The sequence below is a fragment of the Salmo trutta genome, chromosome 38, assembly GCF_901001165.1.
Source record: "Salmo trutta chromosome 38, fSalTru1.1, whole genome shotgun sequence".
NCBI classification, from domain to species: Eukaryota; Metazoa; Chordata; class Actinopteri; order Salmoniformes; family Salmonidae; genus Salmo; species Salmo trutta.
Window position 1 is genome coordinate 9,439,222 of NC_042994.1, and position 24,568 is coordinate 9,463,789.

Consider the following 24,568-nt stretch of genomic DNA (forward strand, 5'->3'; position numbering starts at 1 on the left):
ACACATCCACACACAGTATTCCACCATAACATGAACCTTTTAAAATCTCTTTACGCACCACTAAACTACACCTATAAAAGGTGGATGGGTTTCTAGGAAGAGGTTGTTGTTGACGAGTTTGCAGAGTGCATTCAACCTAGCAGAATAGATGACTGAGCTCAATAACCATCATTCCTCCCCACCAGAGATTACACATTTGGTGACATTGTGAACCAAAGCAGTTGCAGCACCGTTTGAATGGCTGCTATCATTTGTTATTTAACTGCGGTAGTGCAGATGTGTGCCCCATTAACATCCATTGAGGGACGGTGGTGGGTAATACATCACCGCAATGCAAGAGGGAATTGATTTTGGTTTATAGGAAAGTGGGCTCCATTAGCGTGTGATTTTCCGCTTACATGTTTAGCGATACGTTATGCTATATGAGAATACATGCTGTTGCCATTGCATCGTGTTTCATTTTTATGTCTTCAAACTCTGAAGATTATTACTTTCTAGATGAATTAATGCTGTGCTGTAATATGTATTACAGGTCTATAAATCTATAAGACTGAGATTTAAACATTATGCAACAGATTTTGACACATCAGCCTACCACAATATTCTTACTGCAGTTACAGCATGGCACCTAACAAACGTGATGGACAGTGCAGAGCTAGCTAGCTAACAGCACTGGCTAGCTAGCTAACAGTACAGTACAGTACAGTACAGTACAGTACAGTACAGTACAGTTTAACTTGAAATGAAAATGACTTCATGCGTAATGTTACCTAGCTAGCCAGCTAGCTAAAGTTAGCAGTAGACTTTAACTTCAAATGAAAATTACTTTCTGACTAAATAAAAAATGTGTAATATCTGAAAATGTAGCTAGCTAGACTCTCTTACATGTATACATGGATTGACGCTTCATCCCTCTCTGTCACGGTTACCATGGTGGAAAGCAATATATGAGTTGAAAATAACTTCTGGACATCAGAACAGCGATTACTCACCTCGACCTTGACAAAGCTTTTTCCTTTAACGAGTCCGACGAGAAGGTTATACTGCTTTCCCGGGAACAGGCCCAAATCCCCGTCATTTGCGTGAAGAAAAGACAGAGAAAATGGGGGTGGAGGTCGGGCTGCCTTCTGAGAATTCATAGGCGAGCGAGTACACTTCCACTGCCATCCGTTCTATTGGCCAACGTGCAATCATTGGTAAATAACCTCTCTTGGGTAGGGGGCAGTATTTTCACGTCCAGATGAAGAGCAGGCCCAAAGTAAACTGCCTGTTACTCAGGCCCAGAAGCTAGGATTTGGATAGAAAACACTCTAACGTTTCTAAACTGTTAAAATTATATCTGTAAGTATAACAGAACTGATATGGCAGGCGAAACCCAGAGGACAAACCACCCCAAAAAAAGACATTTTCAGCCTACCACTGTTTTCAATAGCTGTCACTTTTATTATAAGGCGAAATCCTCCCAGATTGCAGTTCCTAGGGCTTCCACTAGATGTCAACAGTCTTTAGAAAGAGTTTCATGCTGGATTTTGGATAAATGAGCCAGAAATTGTTGTTTTTCTCGTTGGCTCCCATTTTGGCTGTAGTGTTTCCAAGCGCGTGGAAGAGAGCGTGTTCTTTGGTATTTTTCTCCGGTAAAGACAGTAAAGATTCTCCATCTTAAATTTTATTGTTTACTTACGTATTAGGGTACCTAAGGTTTGATTATAAATGTTGTTTGACTTGTTTGGAAAAGTTTATTAGTAACGTTTGGGATTCATTTTGTATGCATTTTGATGGAGGGAAACTGGGTGGATTATTGACTGAAGGGCACCAGCTAAAGTGAGTTTTTATGGATATAAAGAAGGACATTATCGAACAAAAGGACCATTTGTGATGTATCTGGGACCTTTTGGAGTGCCAACAGAAGAAGATCATCGAAGCTAAGACATTTATTATATCGCTATTTCTGACTTCTGTGGCGCACCTGCCTGGTTGAAATATGCTTTTCATGCTTTTGTATGCGTTTTTGAAATCTGACACAGCTACTGGATTAACAAGAAGTTAAGCTTTATTTTGATGTATTACACTTGTTATTTTATGAAAGTTCAATATTTATAATTCTGTAGTTTGAATTTCGCGCTCTGCAATTTCATTTTACGCTACCATCCCACCTGCCCATAAGAAGATAAAATCGATGACCTACGATCAAGATTATCCTACCAACGGGACATTAAAAACTGTAACATCTTATGTTTCACCGAGTCGTGGCTGAACGACGACATGGATAATATAGAGCTGGTGGGATTTCCCATGCACCGGCAGAACGGAGAAGCTACATCTGCTAAGACGAGGGGTTGGGGTGTGTGTCTATTTGTCAATAAAAAAATAATAATGTATTGCACCGTTATTTAACCAGGTAAGCTAGTTGAGGACAAGTTCTCATTTACAACTGCGACCTGGCCGAGATGAAGCAAATTAGTGCGACACAAACAACAACACAGAGTTACAGATGGAATAAACAAACGTACAGTCAATAACACAATAGAAAAAAAGAAAGTCTATATACAGTGTGTGCAAATGGCATGAGGAGGTAAGGCAGTAAATAGGCCATAGTAGCGAAGTAATTACAGTTTAGCAAATTAACACTGGAGTGATAGATGAGCAGATGATGATGTGCAAGTAGAAATACTGGTGTGCAAAAGAGCAGAAAAGTAAATAAAAACTATGGGGATGAGGTAGCTAGATTGGGTGGGCTATTTACAGATGGGCTATGTACAGCTGCAGCGATCGGTTAGCTGCTCAGATAGCTGACAATAACAGCTGCTGTGCGATGTCTTATATTAAAGAACTCTCAAGGTATTGCCCGCCTGAGGTAGAGTACCTCATGATAAGCTGTAGACCACACTATCTACCAAGAGAGTTCTCCTCTATATTATTCGTAGCCGTCTACTTACCACCAGACAGATGCTGGCACTAAGACCACACTCAACTAACTCTATAAGGCCATAAGCAAATAAGAAAATGCTCACCCAGAAGCGGTGCTCCTAGTAGCCGGGGACTTTAATGCAGACCAACATAAATCCGTTTTACCAAATCTCTGTGCAACCAGAGGAAAAAAAACTCTAGACCACCTTTACTCCACACACAGAGATGTATACAAAGCTCTCCCCCACCCTCCATTTGGCAAATCTGATTCCTGCTTACAAGCAAAGGAAGTACCAGTGACTCGCTCAATACGGAAGTGGTCAGATGACGCAAATGCTACGCTACAAAACTGTTTTACTAGCACAGACTGAAATATGTTCCGGGATTCATCCAACGGCATTGAGGAGTATACCACCTCAGTCATCGGCTTCATCAATAAGTGCATTGATGACGTCGTCCCCACAGTGACTGTACGTACATTTTCTAACCAGAAGCCATAGATTACAGGCAACATCCACATCGAGCTAAAGGCTAGAGATGCCACTTTCAAGGAGCAGGACACTAACCTGGATGGTTATAAGAAATCCCGCTATGCCCTCAGATCAATCATCAAACAAGCAAAGCGTCAATACAGGATTAAGATTGAATCCTACTACACCGGCTCGGATGCTTGTTGGATGTGGCAGGGCTTGAAAACTATTACAGACTACAAAGGGAAACCCAGACGTGAGCTGCCCAGTGACACGAGCCTAACAGATGAGCTAAATGTCTTTTATTTCCTTGCTTCGAGGAAAGCAACACTGAAGCATGCACGAGAGCACCAGCTGTTCTCTCGGTAGCCGATGTGAGCAAGACCTTTAGACAGGTCAACATTCACAAAGTCGCAGGGCCAGACGGATTACCAGGACATGTACTCAAAGCATGCACGGACCAACTGGCAAGTGTCTTCACTGACATTTTCAACCTCTACCTGACCAAGTCATGTTTCAAGCAGACTACCATAGTCCCTGTGCCCAAGGAAGCAAAGGTAACCTGCCTAAATGATTATCGCCCCGTAGCACTCATGTCGGTAGCCATGAAGTGCTTTGAAAGGCTGGTCATGGATCACATCAACAGCATACTCCTGGATAACCTAAACTCACTCCAATTCACATATCGCCACAACAGATCCACAGATGATGCAATCTCAATCGCGCTCCACACTGCGCTTTCTCATCTGGACAAAAATAACATCTATATGAGAATGCTGTTCATTGACTACAGCTCAGCGTTCAACACCATAGTACCCACAAAGCTCATCACTAAGCTAAGGACCTGGGGACTAAACACCTCCCTCTGCAACTGGATCCTGGACTTCTTGATGGGTCATCCCCAGGTGGTAAGGGTAGGCAACAACATGTCTGCCATGCTGATCCTCAACACTGGGGCCCCTCAGGGGTGTGTACTTAGTCCCTTCCTATACTCTGTTCACCCATGACTGCATGGCCAAACACGACTCCATCAACATCATAAAATTTGCTGACGACACAAAAGTGGTAGGCCTGATCACTGACAACGATGAGACAGCCTATAGGGAGGAGGTCAGCGACCTGACTGTGTGGTGCCCGGACAACTACCTCTCCCTCATTGTGAGCAATACAAAGGAGCTGATCGTGGACTACAGGAAAAGGCAGGACGAACAGTCCCCCATTGACATCGACGGGGCTGTAGTGGAGCGGGTCGAGAGTTTCAAGTTCCTAGGTGTCCACATCACAAACAAACTATCATGGTCCAAACACACCAAGACAGTCGTGAAGAGGGCATGACAACACTTTTTACCCCTCAAGAGACTTGGCATGTGTCCCCAGATCCTTAAAAATTTCTACAGCTGCACCATCGAGAGCATCCTGACTGGTTGAATCACTGGCTGGTATGTCAGAGGAAAGCCCAAACAATTGTCAGAGACTCCAGTCACCCAAGTCACAGATTGTTTTCTCTGCTATCGCACAGCAAGTGGTACCGGAGCACCAAGTCTAGGACCAAAAGGCTCCTGAACAGCGTCGACCCCCAAGCCATAAGACTGCTGAACAATTAATCAAATGGCCCCCGGACTGTTTACATTGACACCCCCCCCCCATTTGTTTTGACACTGCTGCTACTCGCTGTTTATTATCTATACATAGTCACTTCACACATACCTACATGGGCCGAAATGGAGGAAAACTAGCCTCCCTGCGGACCTGGCATCTTTTCACTCCCTCCTCTCCACATTTTCTTCCTCTGTTTCTGCTGCTAAAGCCACTTTCTACCACTCTAAATTCCAAGCATCTGCCTCTAACGCTAGGAAGCTCTTTGCCACCTTCTCCTCCCTCCTGAATCCTACCCCCCCCTCCCTCTCTGCGGATGACTTTGTCAACCATTTTGAAAAGAAGGTTGACGACATCCGATCCTCGTTTGTTAAGTCAAACTACACCGCTGGTCCTGCTCACATTGCCCTACCCTATGATTTGACCTCTTTCTCCCCTCTCTCTCCAGATGAAATCTTGCGACTTGTGACGGCCGGCCGCCCAACAACCTGCCCGCTTGACCCTATCCCCTCCTCTCTTCTCCAGACCATTTCCGGAGACCTTCTCCCTTACCTCACCTCGCTCATCAACTCATCCTTGACCGCTGGCTACGTCCCTTCCGTCTTCAAGAGAGCGAGAGTTGCACCCCTTCTCAAAAAACCTACACTCGATCCCTCCGATGTCAACAACTACAGACCAGTATCCCTTCTTTCTTTCCTCTCCAAAACTCTTGAGCGTGCCATCCTTGGCCAGCTCTCTTGCTATCTCACTCAGAATGACCTTCTTGATCCAAATCAGTCAGGTTTCAAGACTGGTCATTCAACTGAGACTGCTCTTCTCTGTGTCACGGAGGCTCTCCGCACTGCTAAAGCTAACTCTCTCTCCTCTGCTCTCATCCTTCTAGACCTATCTGCTGCCTTTGATACTGTGAACCATCAGATCCTCCTCTCCACCCTCTCCGAGTTGGGCATCTCTGGCGCGGCTCACTCTTGGATTGCGTCCTACCTGACAGGTCGCTCCTACCAGGTGGCATGGCGAGAATCCGTCTCCGCACCACGTGCTCTCACCACTGGTGTCCCACAGGGCTCAGTTCTAGGCCCTATCCTATTCTCGCTATACACCAAGTCACTTGGCTCTGTCATATCCTCACATGGGCTCTCCTATCATTGCTACGCAGACGACACACAATTAATCTTCTCCTTTCCCCCTTCTGATAACCAGGTGGCGAATCGCAACTCTGCACGTCTGGCAGACATATCAGTGTAGATGATGGATCACCACCTCAAGCTGAACCTCGGCAAGACGGAGCTGCTCTACCTCCCGGGGAAGGACTGCCCGTTCCATGATCTCGCCATCACGGTTGACAACTCCCTTGTGTCCTCCTCCCAGAGTGCTAAGAGCCTTGGCGTGACCCTGGACAACACCCTGTTGTTCTCCGCTAACATCAAGGCGGTGACCCGATCCTGTAGGTTCATGCTCTACAACATTCGCAGAGTACAACCCTGCCTCACACAGGAAGCGGCGCAGGTCCTAATCCAGGCACTTGTAATCTCCCATCTGGATTACTGCAACTCGCTGTTGGTGGGGCTCCCTGCCTGTGCCATCAAACCCCTACAACTCATCCAGAACGCCGCAGCCCGTCTGGTGTTCAACCTTCCCAAGTTCTCTCACGTCACCCCGCTCCTCCGCACACTCCACTGGCTTCCAGTTGAAGCTCGCATCTGCTACAAGACCATGGTGCTTGCCTACGGAGCTGTGAGGGGAACGGCACCTCCGTACCTTCAGGCTCTGATCAGTCCCTACACCCAAAGAAGGGCACTGCGTTCATCCACCTCTGGCCTGCTCGCCTCCCTACCTCTGCAGAAGCACAGTTCCCGTTCAGCCCAGTCAAAACTGTTTGCTGCTCTGGCACCCCAATGGTGGAACAAGCTCCTGGGATAGGATTAAGTAATCCTTCTAACTCCCCCCCCCACACAAAAAAATATATATAGATGTACTATTGTAAAGTGGTTGTTCCACTGGATATCATAAGGTGAATGCACCAATTTGTAAGTCGCTCTGGATAAGAGCGTCTGCTAAATTACGTAAATGTAAATTTAAATGTACTTGTATAAATAAAACCTTTCCCCGTACATTGACTCGGTACCGGTACCCCCTATGTATAGCCTCATTTTTGTTATTTTATTGTGTTACTTTTTATAATTTTTCATTTAGTTTATTTGGTAAATATCCTGTCTGGGCTAGGGGGCAGTATTGAGAATTTTGGAAAAAATATGTTCCCATTTTTAACTGCCTCCTACACCAACTCAGAAGCTAGAATATGCATATTATTGTTCAGGTTTGGATAGAAAACACTCTGAATTTTCTAAAACTGTTTGAATGGTGTCTGTGAGTATAACAGAACTCCTATGGCAGGCAAAAACCTGACAAGGTTTCAAGCAGGAAGTACCCTGTCTGACAAGGAGTCGTGCGTCTTGCATCTTTTTATTGAAAAGTAAGGATCTTAGCTGTAACGTGACAATTCCCAGGGCTCCAATAGGCTCTCAGAGCCCGCGAAAAACCTGAAGGTTTACGAGGGAGCCTCAGGTTGAAACAGATTATCGCCTTTTGTAAGTGGATGCTCAGAGGACCTTTGAATGAGGCGCGTGCATGAGTCGCTCCCGAGGAGAAATTTTATTCGGCTGTTTAGGCTCAATGCATACTCCCGGTCGGAATATTATCACTTCTCTACGACATAAATGGCATAAAAATTGGTTTTAAACAGCGGTTGACATGCTTCGAAGTACGGTAATGGAATATTTAGACATTTTTGACACGCCAATGCGCCATGCGTGGGACCGTGAAGAAGCATTCTAGAACTCAAATTCGAATTCAAAAATCGCGCCACTGGAATTTCAGTAGCTGTTACGTAGGTGGGACGAAATCGTCCCACATACCCCAGAGAGGTTAAGTTCTTAAAACTTCTTGAACTGCACTGTTGGTTAAGATTTAAGCATTTCACGTAAGGTCTACACTTGTTGTATTCGGCGTGTGTGACAAATTTGTTTTTGATTTGATAGCTGTAAACGTTTTGACTGGCTGGCTGCAGACAATTTAACCTCTCTGGCGCATGTGGGACGAACTCGTCCCACCTACGTAACAGCCACTGAAATCCAGTGGCGCGATTTTTGAATCGTTAGAAATACTATTACTTCAATTTCTCAAACATATGACTATTTTACAGCTATTTAAAGACAAGAATCTCGTTAATCTAACCCCACTGTCCGATTTCAAAAAGGCTTTACAACGAAAGCAAAACATTAGATTATGTCAGCAGAGTGCCCAGCCAGAAATAATCAGACACCCATTTTTCAAGCTAGCATATCATGTCACATAAACCCAAACCACAGCTAAATGCAGCACTAACCTTTTATGATCTTCATCAGATGACACACCTAGGACATTGTGTTATACAATACATGCATGTCTGTTCAATCAAGTTCATATTTATATCAAAAAACAGCTTTTTACATTAGCATGTGACGTTCAGAAAAAGCATAACCCCCGCAAACTTCCGGGGAATTTACTAACAGTTTGCTAAATTACTCACGATAAACGTTCACAAAAAGCATAACAATTATTTTAAGAATTATAGATACATTACTCCTCTATGCACTCGATATGTCCGATTTTAAAATAGCTTTTCGGATTAAGCACATTTTGCAATAATCTAAGTACATAGCCCGGCATCACAGGGCTAGCTATTTAGACACACCGAGGTCAGCCTCCACCAAAATCACATTTCCTATAAGAAAAATGTTCTTACCTTGCTTGTTCTTCGTCAGAATACACTGCCAGGACTTCTACTTCAATAACAAATGTTGGTTTGGTGCCAAATAATCCATCGTTATATCCAAACAGCGACGTTTTGTTCGTGAGTTCTAGACACTATCAGAATGCTTCATCACGGTGTCGCGCATGGCGCTTTGGCATGACAAAAAATGTCTAAATATTCCATTACCGTACTTCGAAGCATGTCAACCGCTGTTTAAAACCAATTTTTATGCCATTTACCTCGTAGAAAAGTGATAATATTCCGACCGGAATATGCATTGAGCCTAAACAGCCGAATAAAATTTCTCCTCAGGAGCGAATCGTGCACACGCCTCATTCAAAGGTCCTCTGAGCCGCCACTTGCCAAAGCCGATAATGTGTTTCAGCCTGAGGCTGCCTCGTTAACCTTCAGTTATTTCCCGGGTTCTGAGAGCCTATCGGAGCCCTGGGAATTGTCACGTTACAGCTAAGATCCTTACTTTTCAATAAACAGATGCAAGACGCACGACTCCTTGTCAGACAGGGTACTTCCTGCTTGAAACCTTGTCAGGTTTTTGCCTGCCATAGGAGTTCTGTTATACTCACAGACACCATTCAAACAGTTTTAGAAAATTCAGAGTGTTTTCTATCCAAACCTGAACAATAATATGCATATTCTAGCTTCTGAGTTGGTGTAGGAGGCAGTTAAAAATGGGCACATATTTTTTCCAAAATTCTCAATACTGCCCCCTATCCCAAAAAGGTTAAAAGATGTTGTTGTCTGGAAAAAGAGGCCTGTGTAAGATCTTGGAGCCTTGACTGTGATGCCCACTCTTTGGGGTCGCAACGCACCATATGCATCAGCGATAATGTTTGTACATAATGTTCTGCGTTTTCCCTGAATCCACATTAGAATGAATTATTCTTTAGATGAAGAGGCAACACATGCTGTGCAACGCGGTCCGTGCCCTAATGCTCCGTGATGTTTTTGTTCTTGTACATAATCAGATGTTTTCGTTAATCCGCTTGACATGTTCTCAAAAGCTTACATTGTTAACCTACCTAGCATAGGCACAAAAACCATGACTCTCTTTTTCCGTCTCTCTTTCCTGGTAAACCACATGTTCTACTTAAAAAATTATTCAGTTGGTGTCAACGTTTTGCAAAAGTACACAGCTAAACAAGCCTCAGAACGCAATAGCGTACATAACGCCATATGGATTTAAATTGAAATCCTCCAATAACATGAATAGATGAGTGGAACCAACTGTTATCCTCAGTCCTTCAACCACCATTTAGAGAAGTTTCCCTGGCAGCTCTCGTTCTCTCACTCTCTTGGCTGTCGCCGGGCAGGACTCATCAGTGGCTCTGGATCTGGCTGGTGTTTTGAGTTATTGACGTGAGTGGAAAACTATGAAGCTCACTTTGTGACAGCTCTGAGCTTTAGAATAAAAAATATCATTGGCCTGATGAATGAGTGCAGCTTGAGCTCACCCAGTGGCATCATATGTCACTGTCCAGGGTGATGAGAGACTAGCCCGACCTGCCTACCTGCTACCCGGCTCAGCCTGCCTGCCACCACAGACTGTTATTTGGGAGGAACATGGCTCCGCCTTTCTGCAACCACAGACTGCTATTGGAAGGAACATGGCTCCGCCTGCCTGCCACATGCAGGATCCTATGAGGTGGAAGATGGCTTGGGACCGCTATTTATTTACTGATGGTTTAGCTATAGGATCAGATCTGGTACCAAGCCAGTGATAAATAACAGGATGATTATGATGATGACAGTTAAGTTACTATTGTGTGTGTGCATAACAATTTGTTTGCATACAGCAAATATGGCAAGGTGTATCTGTTGTTTGATGACTGTTGGCCTCGAAGTTGAATGTCAGATTTCCACTCTGATAAAGGTAGAACATTAGCATGGAGTTTGACTGGGGCCACCGACTCTGTCTGTAGGACTAAAATAACAATACAGACAGCCAGCAGGAAGCAACATCAGTAGCATCAATCAGTGTAATGGAACAAAATGCTCCCTGTCATTATGCACCCAGGAAGTGGGAAATGTAATTAGACCAAGGAAATTAGGCCATGGGCACTTCTACACCTGCTCGTCAACAGGGAAATATATTTATTTTTTGGCAAGTATATTCTTAATTTACAGTAGTATTCTGGATTTGTATTCTTCCTCTGATTTATAGGCCTTGATTTCCATTTGTTTGATAAATAATTTGATATATAAGCACTCCACTTCATTTGTTCACCAGGAATCCACCAAATGTTTTGCTGTTCCAGGAAAAGCAAACGATAATGTCAAACCTATTTTGCACCAAACATATTGGACTTGAAGTGCTTTATCTGTACCACGTTCTAATTTACAATTGGAAAAGGAAACAGGATATGTCTGGAAACAGGATAGTCATAACATGAATGGTCTGAGTTATAATGATGATGTCAGTTTAAAGCTATGTCAGCCTATCTAGAGTGTCACGCTTTATTGCTCACATGTACGCTCTTCCCTAGCATTATCCTGCCATGACTCAAGCCCACTGTCACTTTACTTTCTCCCTTGTGATAAGTAGACTATGTTCTCTATCTCTCTTTTCTTTTTTTATGTTCTTCTTCACAGTTGTACGCCTCCCTGGACTTTGGGAGAAAATGGCAGCTGGTTCATGAGCATGTGAACAGGTTCTACTGGTGAGTCATATGATTGTCTTCTTTCTTTCTTTCTTCTCATCATCCTTCGCTTCCTCTCGTCCTCTCTGTTGTCCTGATCTTTTCCTTTGTTTACTCAGACTCTCATCACAATCTGTTTTGGAGCATCACTAGCAGTGTGTGGAACATGTTGTTTGCTTTCTGCAATGCAAGAGACTGTGAAGGACATTGATAAAACGTTTCAACAAGCTATCTGAATAACTGGTGTTGCTGGTGGGAAATGTTGTGTACCATTCTGCTCATTTCCACTGTCGATATGATTGGACTGAGATGAATCTACATCCACAGTGTCACCATTTCACATTCTGCCTCTCACATGTCACATTCTGCCTCTCACATGTCACATTCAGGTTTATCTTAACAATCCTTACTTTTTCATTGGGGGTTATCCATACATATTGTACATTCATAAAATAGGAAGATACTGTATAATTTGTCGCCTCTCATCTAATCATGTTGGTCCACCCCCATTCTGAGGAAGTACACACTCATCACAAATGTAGCCTCATTGCTTTCCTTCCTAGAGATGTGTGTGTGTGTGTGTGTGTGTGTGTGTGTGTGTGTGTGTGCATGCCGAGCTGCCGCCAGCTAGGTCCACAGCAACTTGCATAAATCCAGGGTCTGCTTTTCATCACATATCCTAAATAATTAGCTTGATCCATCCTTGATCCAACACCTTCAAGGACTTTAAACTCTGACCCTCATGATTAGTACCCCATGCCTCTCAAGTCATGATTACAGACTATAAGTTTATCAGCCTCACTCTACCAGGAATGACATACATCACACTATAAGAACACCATATCTGGGAGGCTCTAGGTAGGCTAGTGGATAGAGCGTTGGGCCATTAACCGAAATGTTGCTAGTTCACATCCCTGAACCAAAAAGGTAAAAATGTGTTGATCTGATCAAAGCAGTTAACCCACTGTTCCTAGGCCATCATTGTAAGTAATAATTTGTTCTTAACTGACTTGCCTAGTTAAATATACATTTGAAGTCAGAAGTTTACTTACACCTTAGCCAAATACATTTAAACTCAGTTTTTCACAATTCCTGACATTTAATCCTAGTAAAAATTCCCTGTCTTAGCACAGTTAGGATCACCACTTTATTTTCAGAACTTGAAATGTCAGCATAATAGTAGAGAGAATTATGTATTTAAGCTTTTATTTCTTTCATCACATGCCCAGTGGTTTAGAAGTTTACATACACTCAATTAGTATTTGGTAGCATTGCCTTGAAATTGTTTAACTTGGGTCAAACGTTTCGGGTAGCCTTCCACAAGCTTCCCACAATAAGTTGAATGAATTTTGGCCCATTCCTCCTGACAGAGTTGGTGTAACTGAGTCAGGTTTGTAGAACTCCTTGCTTGCACACACTTTTTCACTTCTGCCCACAAATTTTCTATAGGATTGAGGTCAGGGCTTTGTGATGGCCACTCCAATACCTTGACTTTGATGTCCTTAAGCCGTTTTGTCACAACTTTGGAAGTATGCTTGGGGTCATTGTCCATTTGGAAGACCCATTTGCGACCAAGCTTTAACTTCCTGACTGATGTCTTGAGATGTTGCTTCAATATATCCACATCATTTTCCTACCTCATGATGCCATCTATTTTGTGAAGTGCACCAGTCCCTCCTGCAGCAAAGCACCCCCACAACATGATGCTGCCACCCCCGTGCTTCATGATTGGGATGGTGTTCTTTGCCTTGCAAGCCTCACCCTTTTTCCTCCAAACATAATGATGATCATTATGGCCAAACAGTTCTATTTTTGTTTCATCAGACCAGAGGACATTTCTCCAAAAAGTTTGATCTTTGTCCCCATGTGCAGTTGTAAACTGTAGTCTGGCTTTTTTTATGGCGGTTTTGGATCAGTGGCTTCTTCCTTGCTGAGCGGCCTTTCAGGTTATTTCGATATAGGACTCGTTTTAATGTGGATATAGATACTTATGGAACCGTTTCCTCCAGCATCTTCACAAGGTCCTTTGCTGTTGCTCTGGGATTGATTTGCACTTTTCGCACCAAAGTACCTTCATCTCTAGGAGACAGAAAGCGTCTCCTTCCTGACCGGTATGACGGCTGCGTGGTCCCATGATGTTTATACTTGCGTACTATTGTTTGTACAAATGAACATGGTACCTTCAGGCGTTTGGAAATTGCTCCCAAGGATGAACCAGACTTGTGGAGGTCTACAATTCTTTTTCTGAGGTCTTGGCTGATTTCTTTTGATTTTCTCATGATATCAAGCAAAGAGCCATTGAGTTTGAAGGTAGGGCTTGAAATACATCCACAAGTACACCTCCAATTCACTCAAATGATGTCAATTAGCCTATCAGAAGCTTCTAAAGCCATGACATAATTTTCTGGAATTTTCCAAGTTGTTTAACTTCTTTGGGATAGGGGGCAGTATTTTCACGGCCGGATAAAAAACGTACCCGATTTAATCTGGTTACTACTCCTGCCCAGAAACTAGAATATGCATATAATTAGTAGATTTGGATAGAAAACACTCTAAAGGTTCTAAAACTGTTTGAATGTTGTCTGTGAGTATAACAGAACTCATATGGCAGGCCAAAACCTGAGAAGATTCCATGCAGGAAGTGCCCTGTCTGACAATTTGTTGTCCTTCTGTTGCATCTCTATCGAAATTACAGCATCTGTGCTCTAACGTGACACTTTCTAAGGCTTCCATTGGCTCTCTAAAGCCGCCAGAAAGTGGAATGGGGTGTCTGCTGTCTCTGGGCAAAGTATAGGAGCAGAGTTTGTAAGTGGTCAGCCTGGGGACAGTGAGACTGGAGATGCGCGGTCACAAGAACTCGCCATTTTTCTCTTTCAGCCTTTGAATGAATGAATACAACGGTTGGAATATTATCGCTATTTTACGAGAAAAATAGCATAACATTTTTTTGGTCACGTTCTGACCAGTAGAGTGTGTAGTTGGGTCAGGACGTGGCAGAAGGGAGTGTGTTTTTTTTTCATTGTTTCGTTGATTTTGGCCGTGTGACTTCCAATCAGGCACAGCTGTAGAGGGTTGTGGTTGATTGGGAGTCACACATAAGTTGCCTACGTTTCCTTTGTGTTTCGTGGGTAATTGTTCTTGTCATTGTGGTTGCACCTGACAGGACTTTGTTGGCTGTCAGTTTTTCCTTGTTTTGTGTAGTTGTAAAGTGTTCGTTTGATTAAAATATGACGAACCCTAACTCCGCCGCATTTTGGTCCATTCCTGACGACGGTCCTTACAGAATTACCCACCAAACTTGGACCAAGCAGCGGAGGAACGAGGAAGAAGGATGGACGTGGGCGGAGATAAGGATGAGCGTTTCCAGGGCTATGGAAGAGTTTAGTAAACTCGAGAGGCAGCCCCAATAATTTTTTGGGGGGAGGCAGAAGGGCAGTTTTGCGGGGCAAGAATGGAGCCCCAGGCCAGCTTCCCGTACTAGCCCTGAGGTGCGTTAGCCCAGTCTGACTCGGCCTGTTCCCGCTCCCCGCACTAGCCCTGAGGTGCGTGTCTCCAGGCTGGCACGTCCAGTACCAGCCCCACGCATCAGGCGTCTAGTGTGTCAGCCCAGCCTCGCCAGTCAGGAGCTGCCAGAGCTGCCCGCCAGTCAAGAGTCAACAGAGCTGCCCGCCAGTCAAGAGTCGCCAGAGCTGCCCGCCAGTCAGGAGTTGCCAGAGCTGCCCGCCAGTCAGGAGTCGCCAGAGCTGCCCGCCAGTCAGGAGTCGCCAGAGCTGCCCGCCAGTCAGGAGTCGCCAGAGCCGCCCGCAAGTCAGGAGCTGCCAGAGTGGCCCATCTGCTCGGAGATGCCAGAGTGGCCCGACTGCCCGGAGCTGCCAGAGTGGCCCGACTGCCCGGAGCTGCCAGAGTGGCCCGACTGCCCGGAGCTGCCAGAGTGGCCCGACTGCCCGGATCAGTCAGAGTGGCCCGACTGCCCGGATCAGTCAGAGTGGCCCGACTGCCCAGAGCTGCCAGAGTGGCCCGCCTGTTCGGGGCTGCCAGAGTGGCCAGACTGCCCGGATCAGTCAGTGTGGCCCGACTGCCCAGAGCTGCCAGAGTGGCCCGCCTGTTCGGGGCTGCCAGAGTGCCCTGCCTGTTCAGAGCTGCCAGAGTGGCCCGACAGTCCGCATCTGCCAGAGTGGCCTGCCTGTTCGGGGCTGCCAGAGTGCCCTGCCTGTTCGGAGCTGCCGGAGTGGCCCGTCAGTCAGGATCTGCCGGTGTGGCCTGCCTGTTTGGGGCTGCCAGAGTGCCCTACCTGTTCGGAGCTGCCAGAGTAGCCCGTCAGTCAGGATCTGCCAGAGTGGCCCGTCAGTCCGGCCCAGCCCGAGTGGCCCGCCTGTCCTCCGGCCCAGCCCGAGTGGCCCGTCTGTTCAGCCCGAGTGGCCCACCTGTCCTCCGGCCCAGCCCGAGTGGCCCGTCTGTCCTCCGGCCCAGCCCGAGTGGCCCGCCTGTCCTCCGGCCCAGCCCGAGTGGCCCCCCTGTCCTCCGGCCCAGCCCGAGTGGCCCGCCTGTCCTCCGGCCCAGCCCGAGTGGCCCGTCTGTTCAGCCCGAGTGGCCCACCTGTCCTCCGGCCCAGCCCGAGTGGCCCGCCTGTCCTCCGGCCCAGCCCGAGTGGCCCGCCTGTCCTCCGGCCCAGCCCGAGTGGCCCCCCTGTCCTCCGGCCCAGCCCGAGTGGCCCGCCTGTCCTCCGGCCCAGCCCGAGTGGCCCGCCTGTCCTCCGGCCCAGCCCGAGTGGTCCGTCTGCCAGGGTCAGCTCGAGTGGCCCATCTGCCCGGCGCAGCTATCGGCGCCACCAAAGTGGACGACGCCGAAAGTGGAGCAAGGTTTACGTCCCGCACCTGAGACACCTCCAGGATAGGGGGGTTGGGGAGGGAGGGTGTAGCACTGTGCCGTCGTTGACGGCAGCCACCCTCCCTTCCCTCCCTTTTTGTTTAGGGGATTTTTTTTTGTTTGTTGTCGTTTTGGTGGGGTTTTTTCTGTGTTTTGTGTAGGTGCATTTCGGTGTATGCACCTTTGAGGGGGGGGTGGGTACTGTCACGTCCTGACCAGTAGAGGGTGTAGTTGGGTCAGGACGTGGCAGAAGGGAGTGTGTGTTTTTTTATTGTTTCGTTGATTTTGGACGTGTGACTTCAAATCAGGCACCGCTGTAGAGGGTTGTGGTTGATTGGGAGTCACACATAAGTTGCCTACGTTTCCTTTGTGTTTCGTGGGTAATTGTTCTTGTCATTGTGGTTGCACCTGACAGGACTGTGTTGGCTGTCAGTTTTTCCTTGTTTTGTGTAGTTGTAAAGTGTTCGTTTGATTAAAATATGATGAACCCTAACTCCGCCGCATTTTGGTCCATTCCTGACGACGGTCCTTACAATTTTAAACAGCGTTTGACATGCTTCTAAGTACGGTAATGGAAAATTTCGATTTTTTTTGTCACGAAATGCGCTCGCGCGGTACCCTTCGGATAGTGACCTGAACGCATGAACAAAACGGAGGTATTTGGATATACCTATGGATTATTTGGAACCAAAACAACAGTTGTTGTTGAAGTAGAAGTCCTGGGAGTGCATTCGGATGAAGAACAGCAAAGGTAATCCAATTTTTCTAATAGTAATTCTGAGTTTAGGTGACCCCGAAGTTGGCGGATGTCAAAATAGCTAGCCGTGATGGCCGAGCTATGTACTCAGAATATTGCAAAATGTGCTTTCGCCGAAAAGCTATTTTAAAATCGGACATAGCGATTGCATAAAGGAGTTCTGTATCTATAATTCTTAAAATAATTGTTACGTATTTTATATGCTAATTCTGAACATCACATGCTAATGTATAAAGCTGGTTTTTGATATAAATATGAACTTGATTGAACAAAACATGCATGTATTGTATAACATAATGTCCTAGGAGTGTCATCTGATGAAGATCATCAAAGGTTAGTGCTGCATTTAGCTGTGGTTTGGGTTTATGTGACATATATGCTTGCTTGGAAAATGGCTGTGAGATTATTTGTGTCTATGTACTCTCCTAACATAATCTAATGTTTTGCTTTCGCTGTAAAGCCTTTTTGAAATCGGACAATGTGGTTAGATTAACGAGACTTTTATCTTTAAAATGGTGTAAAATTGTTGATTTTTTGAGAAAATTGATGCGATGCCATTGGCTGTTGGCTAGGGGTTCCGCAGGCGGAACGGGGTTCCGCTAGCGGAACGTCTGTCCTCAACAGGTTATAGATATAGTCAACTTAGTGTATGTTAACTTCAGACCCACTGGAATTGTGATACAGTGAATTATAAGTGAAATGATCTGTCTGTAAACAATTGTTGGAGAAATTACTTGTGTAATGCGCAAAGTAGATGTCCTAACCGACTTGCCAAAACTATAGTTTGCTGACAAGAAATTTGTGGAGTGGTTGAAAAACGAGTTTTAATGACTTGTGTATTTTAATGACTAAGTTTATATAAACTTCTGATTTCAACTGTATATATATATATATTTTTTAATCTGTCCAAATTAGTCCACTATACCCAATAAATTATATAATACAGTGATATACAGTACAGTGATTCTAACTTTAATTATGTGGCACAGCCTTGCCGGTGTACAGTGCCAGACAAAATAAATACCATATGTAGGTTGTTGCATATATACACTTTTGTGACAGATACCACTTTTTAGTAGAAAAACAAACCCACAGCATCTGGTTGTTGCTGTGGGGGTTGCAAGGGTAATGTGACATTTTGTGACACATCTCTGGGAAGAATGTCCTCAGATGGAATGGCATTGCTATTTTATTGACATCATTGTTGAGACAACGCTGAAATGAGACGTGGAATACCTCTGCTGAGACTCATCTTCTGTTTATTGTCTTCTTCCCTCCTTCTATTCCCTCCTATCCTCTTCCTCCCTCCTCCACTCCGCTTCTTCCCTTCTCGTCTCCTCTTCTTCTCTCTCTCTCCTACTCCTCTTCCCTTCTTCTCATTACTTTACCCCTCCTCCCCCCTCCTCCTCTTCATCCTTCCTTCTCTCCTCGACTTCTTTAATCCAGGTCTGTAACGGGTCTGGACAAGGAATCTGATCTGGTTCACATGGAGGCACACACCCCCAATGGACGTGAGTAGCACCACACACACAGGCACACAAACACACCTCTCTTTTTCTCTCTGTCACGCACACTACAGAGAAATGCCCCCACATTTGCAGTCTAATTATCAGCCCTCTAACGATGGAAGAGAGCGAGAGTCTGTCAAGGAATACATTCCACCCTGGGTTTAGAGCGTTGTGTCCCAGGGGAGAGACAGTGGATTACCCCACTGATAAATGCAGTGTGTGATACTTGATTAATATGGCCTTTTCCTCTAATCTCTCTCACCCTGGGTGTGTCAGCTCCATAACTCTCCACGGCAACGCCACTCAAGGTCCTCCATTGGTGATATTGTGAGATTGTTTATTCTTGCTATCTGCTGCTGCCGTTGTTAGAGCCCCGTAATCAGACACAGTTTTGTTTTCTGTACACAGAGAATGATCATAGTTGATCATGTTGAATTGAGACAAGTCTACAACTTGACATATTGGATGTATGAACCAATCCCCATTATAGAATGGAAATCACAACATACTGGTCAAATTACAATTATATATATATATACACAGTCAGTACACTGTCACAAGTTTAATGTTATCTCCTCTATTGCATGTCAATCACAAACCATACAAAATTTCCCTCAAGTTCAATTTATACAGACATATAGCCTCGGTTTCCAGGCATCCTCACGTTCCCAAGAATAGGGGGCATGATCCTGTGGTGGAAATTCTAACCAAAAGGAGAGAGACTGTATTCTTCAAAACAACCTTATAATAAGATTTGCAACGATGGAGCAGTTAACTATGCACTTCAGCAGTTGTGCAGTTATGGCCCAACAAACAGTGTCAGGTCCCAGCTTTTATAAAGAACTACATCCTTTTTGTACACGTGGCAGTCAGCAGATAGTGTGTTAAAGGCAATTAGTTGTCTGTGCAGATTTAGAAAGCACAAGGTTGATAGCCTGAGGGCTCAACCGTCTAACTGCATTCACAACAGCAAACATTATAATGTGCTCCGTTCTGCAAGTTTCCATACATGTGACTTCCCGTAGATAGTAAACCCACAGGATGTCACATGCTGTGGTCGCACCCAAACAGATGTTAGCTATATGCCCAGTCTTATGACTAAGTCACACAAAGACAAGTTTGTATCAGGTTAGAAAAAACATTAGCGTATAAAAATAGACTATTCTTAAGCAGTAAAACCTGGGATAGCATGACAAATGTGGTACATTTCCACGACAATCCACAGCTGGATGAATCCAGATATCCAGTAATCTCAATCTCCTCATCTTGCAGGTATACAGTATGTAACATGCCAGGCTCTAACATGCTCAGAGCCCAACAGAAACTACCCCTTCCCTGGATACATCGACATCAGCTCACTGGTTGTCCAAGATGACTATATGTTTATTCAGGTAAGGCTCTGTCTGAAGAAAATATAGTGTAACGTATTGTATGTGGACCATGATGCATTGCATAGGATAAGCATCGTTAGCCTTCAATATTATGGGCATTTGTTATGTATTACGCACAACTTGGTTTGGCTAGGACTGAGAGGGGATTTGCATATTTTACAGCACCACATGCAACAACTGGTTGATCCTCAGGTTTGAGAAAATGGTGTGATAAATCTAAATATTTTTGATTAATTGTTATGTTGGCACATTGTCTGAACGGCAGTATGTTCTTGATTAGGATAGATATGGGAACCATTGATAGAGGTCAAGTTTTTTTTAACTGTTCATTTTGCAATCAGACCCATTGACTTTTTCCACATTTTGTTACGTTACAGCCTTATTCTAAAATGTATTTAATAATTTTTTTCCCTCATCAATCTACACACAATAACCCATAATCACAAAGTGAAAACAGGTTTACATTTGTATTTTGCAAATGTATAAAAAAACGAAAACAGAAAACTTATTTACATAAGTATTCAGACCCTTTGCTATGGGACTCAAAATTGAGCTCAGGTGCATCCTGTTTTTATTGATCATCCTTGAGATGTTGCTACAACTTGATTGGACTCCACCTGTGGTAAATTCAGTTGATTGGACATAATTTGGAAAGGCACACACCTGTCTATATAAGGTCTCCCAGTTGATAGTGCATGTCAGAGCAAAAATCAATCAGTGAGGTCAAAGAAATTATCCGTAGAGCTCCGAGACCGGATTGTGTCGAGGCATAAGTCTGGGGAAAAGTACCAAAACATTTCTGCAGCATTGAAGATCCCCAAGAATACAGTGACCTCCATCATTCTTAAATGGAAGAAGTTTGTAACCACCAAGACTATTCATAGAACGGGCCGCTCGGCCAAACTGAGCAATCGGGGGAGAAGGGCCTTGATGAGGTAGGTGAGCAAAAACCCGATGGTCACTCTGACAGAGCTCCAGTGTTCCCCTGTGGAGACGGAAGAACCTTATAGAAGGACAACCATCTCTGCAGCACTCCACCCATCAGGCCTTTAAATTAGAGTGGCCAGACGGAAGCCACTCCTCAGTAAAAGGCACATGACAGCCCGCTTTGAGTGTGCCAAAATACAGCTAAAGGACTCTCAGACCATGAGAAATAAGATTATCTGGTCTGATGAAACCAAAATTGAACTATTTGGCCTGAATGCCAAGCGTCACGTCTGGAGGAAACCTGGCACTGTCCGTACAGTGAAGCATGGTGGTGGCAGCATCATGCTGTGAGGATGTTTCTCAGCGGCAGGTACTAGTCACGATCGAGGGAAAGATAAACAGAAGAAAGTACAGAGATGAAAACCTGCTCCAGAGCCTCAGACTGGATTCACCTCCAACAGGACAAAGACCTTAAGCACACAGCCAAGACAATGCAGGAGTGGCTACGGGACGTCTCTGAATGTCCTTGAGTGGCCCAGCCAGAGCCCGAACTTGTACCTGATCTAACATCTCTGGAGAGACCTGAAAATAGCTGTGCAGCGATGCTCCCCATCCAACCTGATAGAGCTTGAGAGGATCTGCAGAGAAGACTGTGATAAACTCCCCAAATACAGGTGTGCCAAGCCTGTAGCGTCATACCCAAGAAGACTCTGACCTGTAATCACTGCCAATGGTGCTTCAACAAAGTACTGAGCAAAGGGTCTGAATACTTATGTAAATGTGATATTTCAGTTGTTGTTATTTTTTATACATTTGCAAAAATTACTAAAAACAAGATTTTGCTTCATCATTATGGGATATTGTGTGTAGATTGATGAGGGAAAGAAACAAATTAATAAATTTTAGAATAAGGCTGTAACATACTTTTTTGGGGGAAAAAGTCAAGGGGTCTGAATACTTTCCAATACCTCCGAACCTTGACCAGTTGTTATGCTGCATGGATATTTTATTTATAACCACACATTCTCTATAAAGAAAAGGGACCTCGCATGAAATATGTAAAATATGCAAACCTTTTGTTTGAACCTTCATCCAAGAGTCTGCATTTGCACACTATTCTGATTCAGATGTGAAACCTAGGGAGTTTTATATTTGATATTCTTCCACACCATATTAATCATCATTTATGCAAGAGAGAAATCTGGTAATGTGCTGAATTCTAAGTAATGCTGGTGCAATTTTGGGGTCATGTTTTAAGTTCCCTCCCGCCGCCTTAATATTTTTTACTTTGACATTGTGCAAATGAGGATGCATGAATTTAAAAGTAAACAGTTAAATAGGAATAATTATTCTGACAATCCAGTCCATTATAAATAACTTTTCCATCCAAATTGAACTCCAAAGGCCTACCTAGTTGTTTGAAGTATTTGAAGGGGAGAGATATGGATGTATTTCTATTAGAACATTAATTAGGGCCAGAAGGTTTTCCAGGTCAGGTCACATGGTCAGGGAAAATTCCTGGTCCTAACTATTTAAATTAAAGCCAAAAGTTTTCCTTTGAGAAAGTGGCTTGACCAGGAAAACTCTAGGCTCTTTTATTCTATGTCAGGGGTTCAGGAAGAACTCCCAGCACTTAACGTGATGCCTTGGAAAAACTCTGCCGTCTAGTTATAGCCTACGCAGGGCACATGATTGGCTTCATTCTGCCAGAATAATGGAAATTAAGATTTCTGCTTTCTTGCAGTGCTTGAGGCATCACTACAGACCCGGGTTCGATCACCACACCAGTGTGTCACAACCGGCTGTGTCCGAGAGAGCCATGAGGCGGATTTCTTTGTCCTGTCGCGCTCTAGCAACTCTTGTGGTGGGCCAGGCGCCTGCGACACACTGGTGTGGCTGGCTTCCGGGTACAGCGTGCAGTGTGTCAAGAAGCAGTGCGGCTTCTTGGGTAGAAATTGGGTAGAAAAAGGGGTAAAAAAAGAACAACAAAAATAAGTTCTGTGGTCTAAGAGATCCCCCAACTATGTTTGACCACACTCATACGTCTCCCTAATTAAACCCACAAACACTCAACCTATACCTCCTACCACATCTTCAATTCAGGGAACCTACAATGTTTTCTCGCGTTGCGTCACAACCGAACGAATTCTATGAAAGTGGGTAATGAAAAATCAATCATCCCAATATCTCTTTCAGTTCAAAACCTCTCTCTCTCTCTCTCTCTCTCTCTCTTTGAATTGCACTTAGAAGCACACTAAGAGGCCTAATTAGTTCTGTCATATGATAATGATCCTATTTCACCTCCCCCTTTTCCAACCCAGATAGACAGCAGCTTGTTTTGTGGATGAATTATTGATTAATGGAATCACGAAAGAGGAAGTGGATTAAATAAATTGCTCCCTAGTGCTGATGCTAGGACTATCACACTTTTGTTGCCGAAAATTGTTCTCCTGTCCTGAGAGTCTTCGAAGCCTGTGCTCTAATTACAGGTTTCTAACACTTTCTTCCCCGCTGGCGGTGTTTGTACTGCATAGGCTAACAGCAGCTAACAGCTCAAGTGTTTGCTTGCCAAGGTGCTGATATCATTAAGGATGACTTTCCTAAGACAGGCCACTGAGCATTGCTTGGGAGAGAATAATGAGGCTATTGATTGTCCCTATGAGATATTTACCCAAGTCTACCTCCCAAACCACAAAGAGCATCGACAACAGGAGAGGACGTGAGAGGAGCAGTTTCCGCTGTATGCTAGCCAGGAGATCTTATTGTTATTTTCTCAACTGAAACGTCTGGAAATAGACATTTAAATGTATTATGTGTCAATGTTCCTCTCTGACAATGAAGTATATATCTTTACATCATAAACAATGTCATGCATGTTCACTTGGGTGAAGGTTGCAACATGAGTAATGATTGATACATTTATGAAGTTTTTTAGATTAATCCAAGCAGTTAATTCATGTGATGTGTACAGTAGCGTGGAAACATTTTACAATTGAACAAAAAGGGAATAGTCTGTGTCTTGGCTCAATGTGTTACAGGTTACTAGAGCAGGACAGGCCAGCTACTACGTATCCTACCAGAGGGATCCATTCCTCAAAATCAAACTGCCAAAATATTCTCTGCCTAAGGTAAGCAACATTCATTTTACAGGGATAAACACATGCCTTCGGTGATACATACAGCAGAACAATTATTCAGATTGAATACTTTTTTTTCTTTCTTACTTTTTAACTGCGCATTGTTGGGAAGGGCTCGTAAGTAAGCATTTCACAATAAAGTCTACACCTGTGGTATACATAGAATGTGTCATATTCGTGTATGTTGGTGGCAGGGAAGTCAGGCGCAGGAGAAACCAAATTGTTTATTCTGGAGTATTTAATTGAAGAAAAAAAAAACTCCACAACCAAAGTACAAAATAACATGGGTGACATAATACCCGTCGCACACCGATACAAAACACACGTAACATAACAAAAACAAAAACAATCACCGACAAGGACATGAGGGGAAACAGAGGGTTAAATACACAACATGTAATTAATGTTGATTGGAAACAGGTGTGTAGGATAACAAGACAAGACCAATGGAAAATGAGAAACTGATCAATGATGGCTAGAAGGCCGGTGACGTCGACCGCCGAACACCACCCGAGCAAGGAGGGGCATTGACTTCGGCAGAAGTCGTGACAGAATGGGA

The 24,568-nt window shown here is 44.4% G+C and overlaps 1 protein-coding gene across 1 annotated transcript in view; it reads left to right on the forward strand.

Moving 5' to 3' along the window:
• The window catches only part of LOC115177732 (VPS10 domain-containing receptor SorCS3), a 206,290-nt gene that overhangs the window by 130,240 nt on the left and 51,482 nt on the right, over positions 1-24,568 (forward strand). The window contains exons 5-8 of the mRNA XM_029738669.1: positions 11,377-11,444; positions 18,493-18,557; positions 19,827-19,945; positions 23,911-24,000. Of these exons, the coding sequence (XP_029594529.1) occupies positions 11,377-11,444; positions 18,493-18,557; positions 19,827-19,945; positions 23,911-24,000 (342 nt within the window). The remainder of the gene's footprint in view (positions 1-11,376; positions 11,445-18,492; positions 18,558-19,826; positions 19,946-23,910; positions 24,001-24,568) is intronic.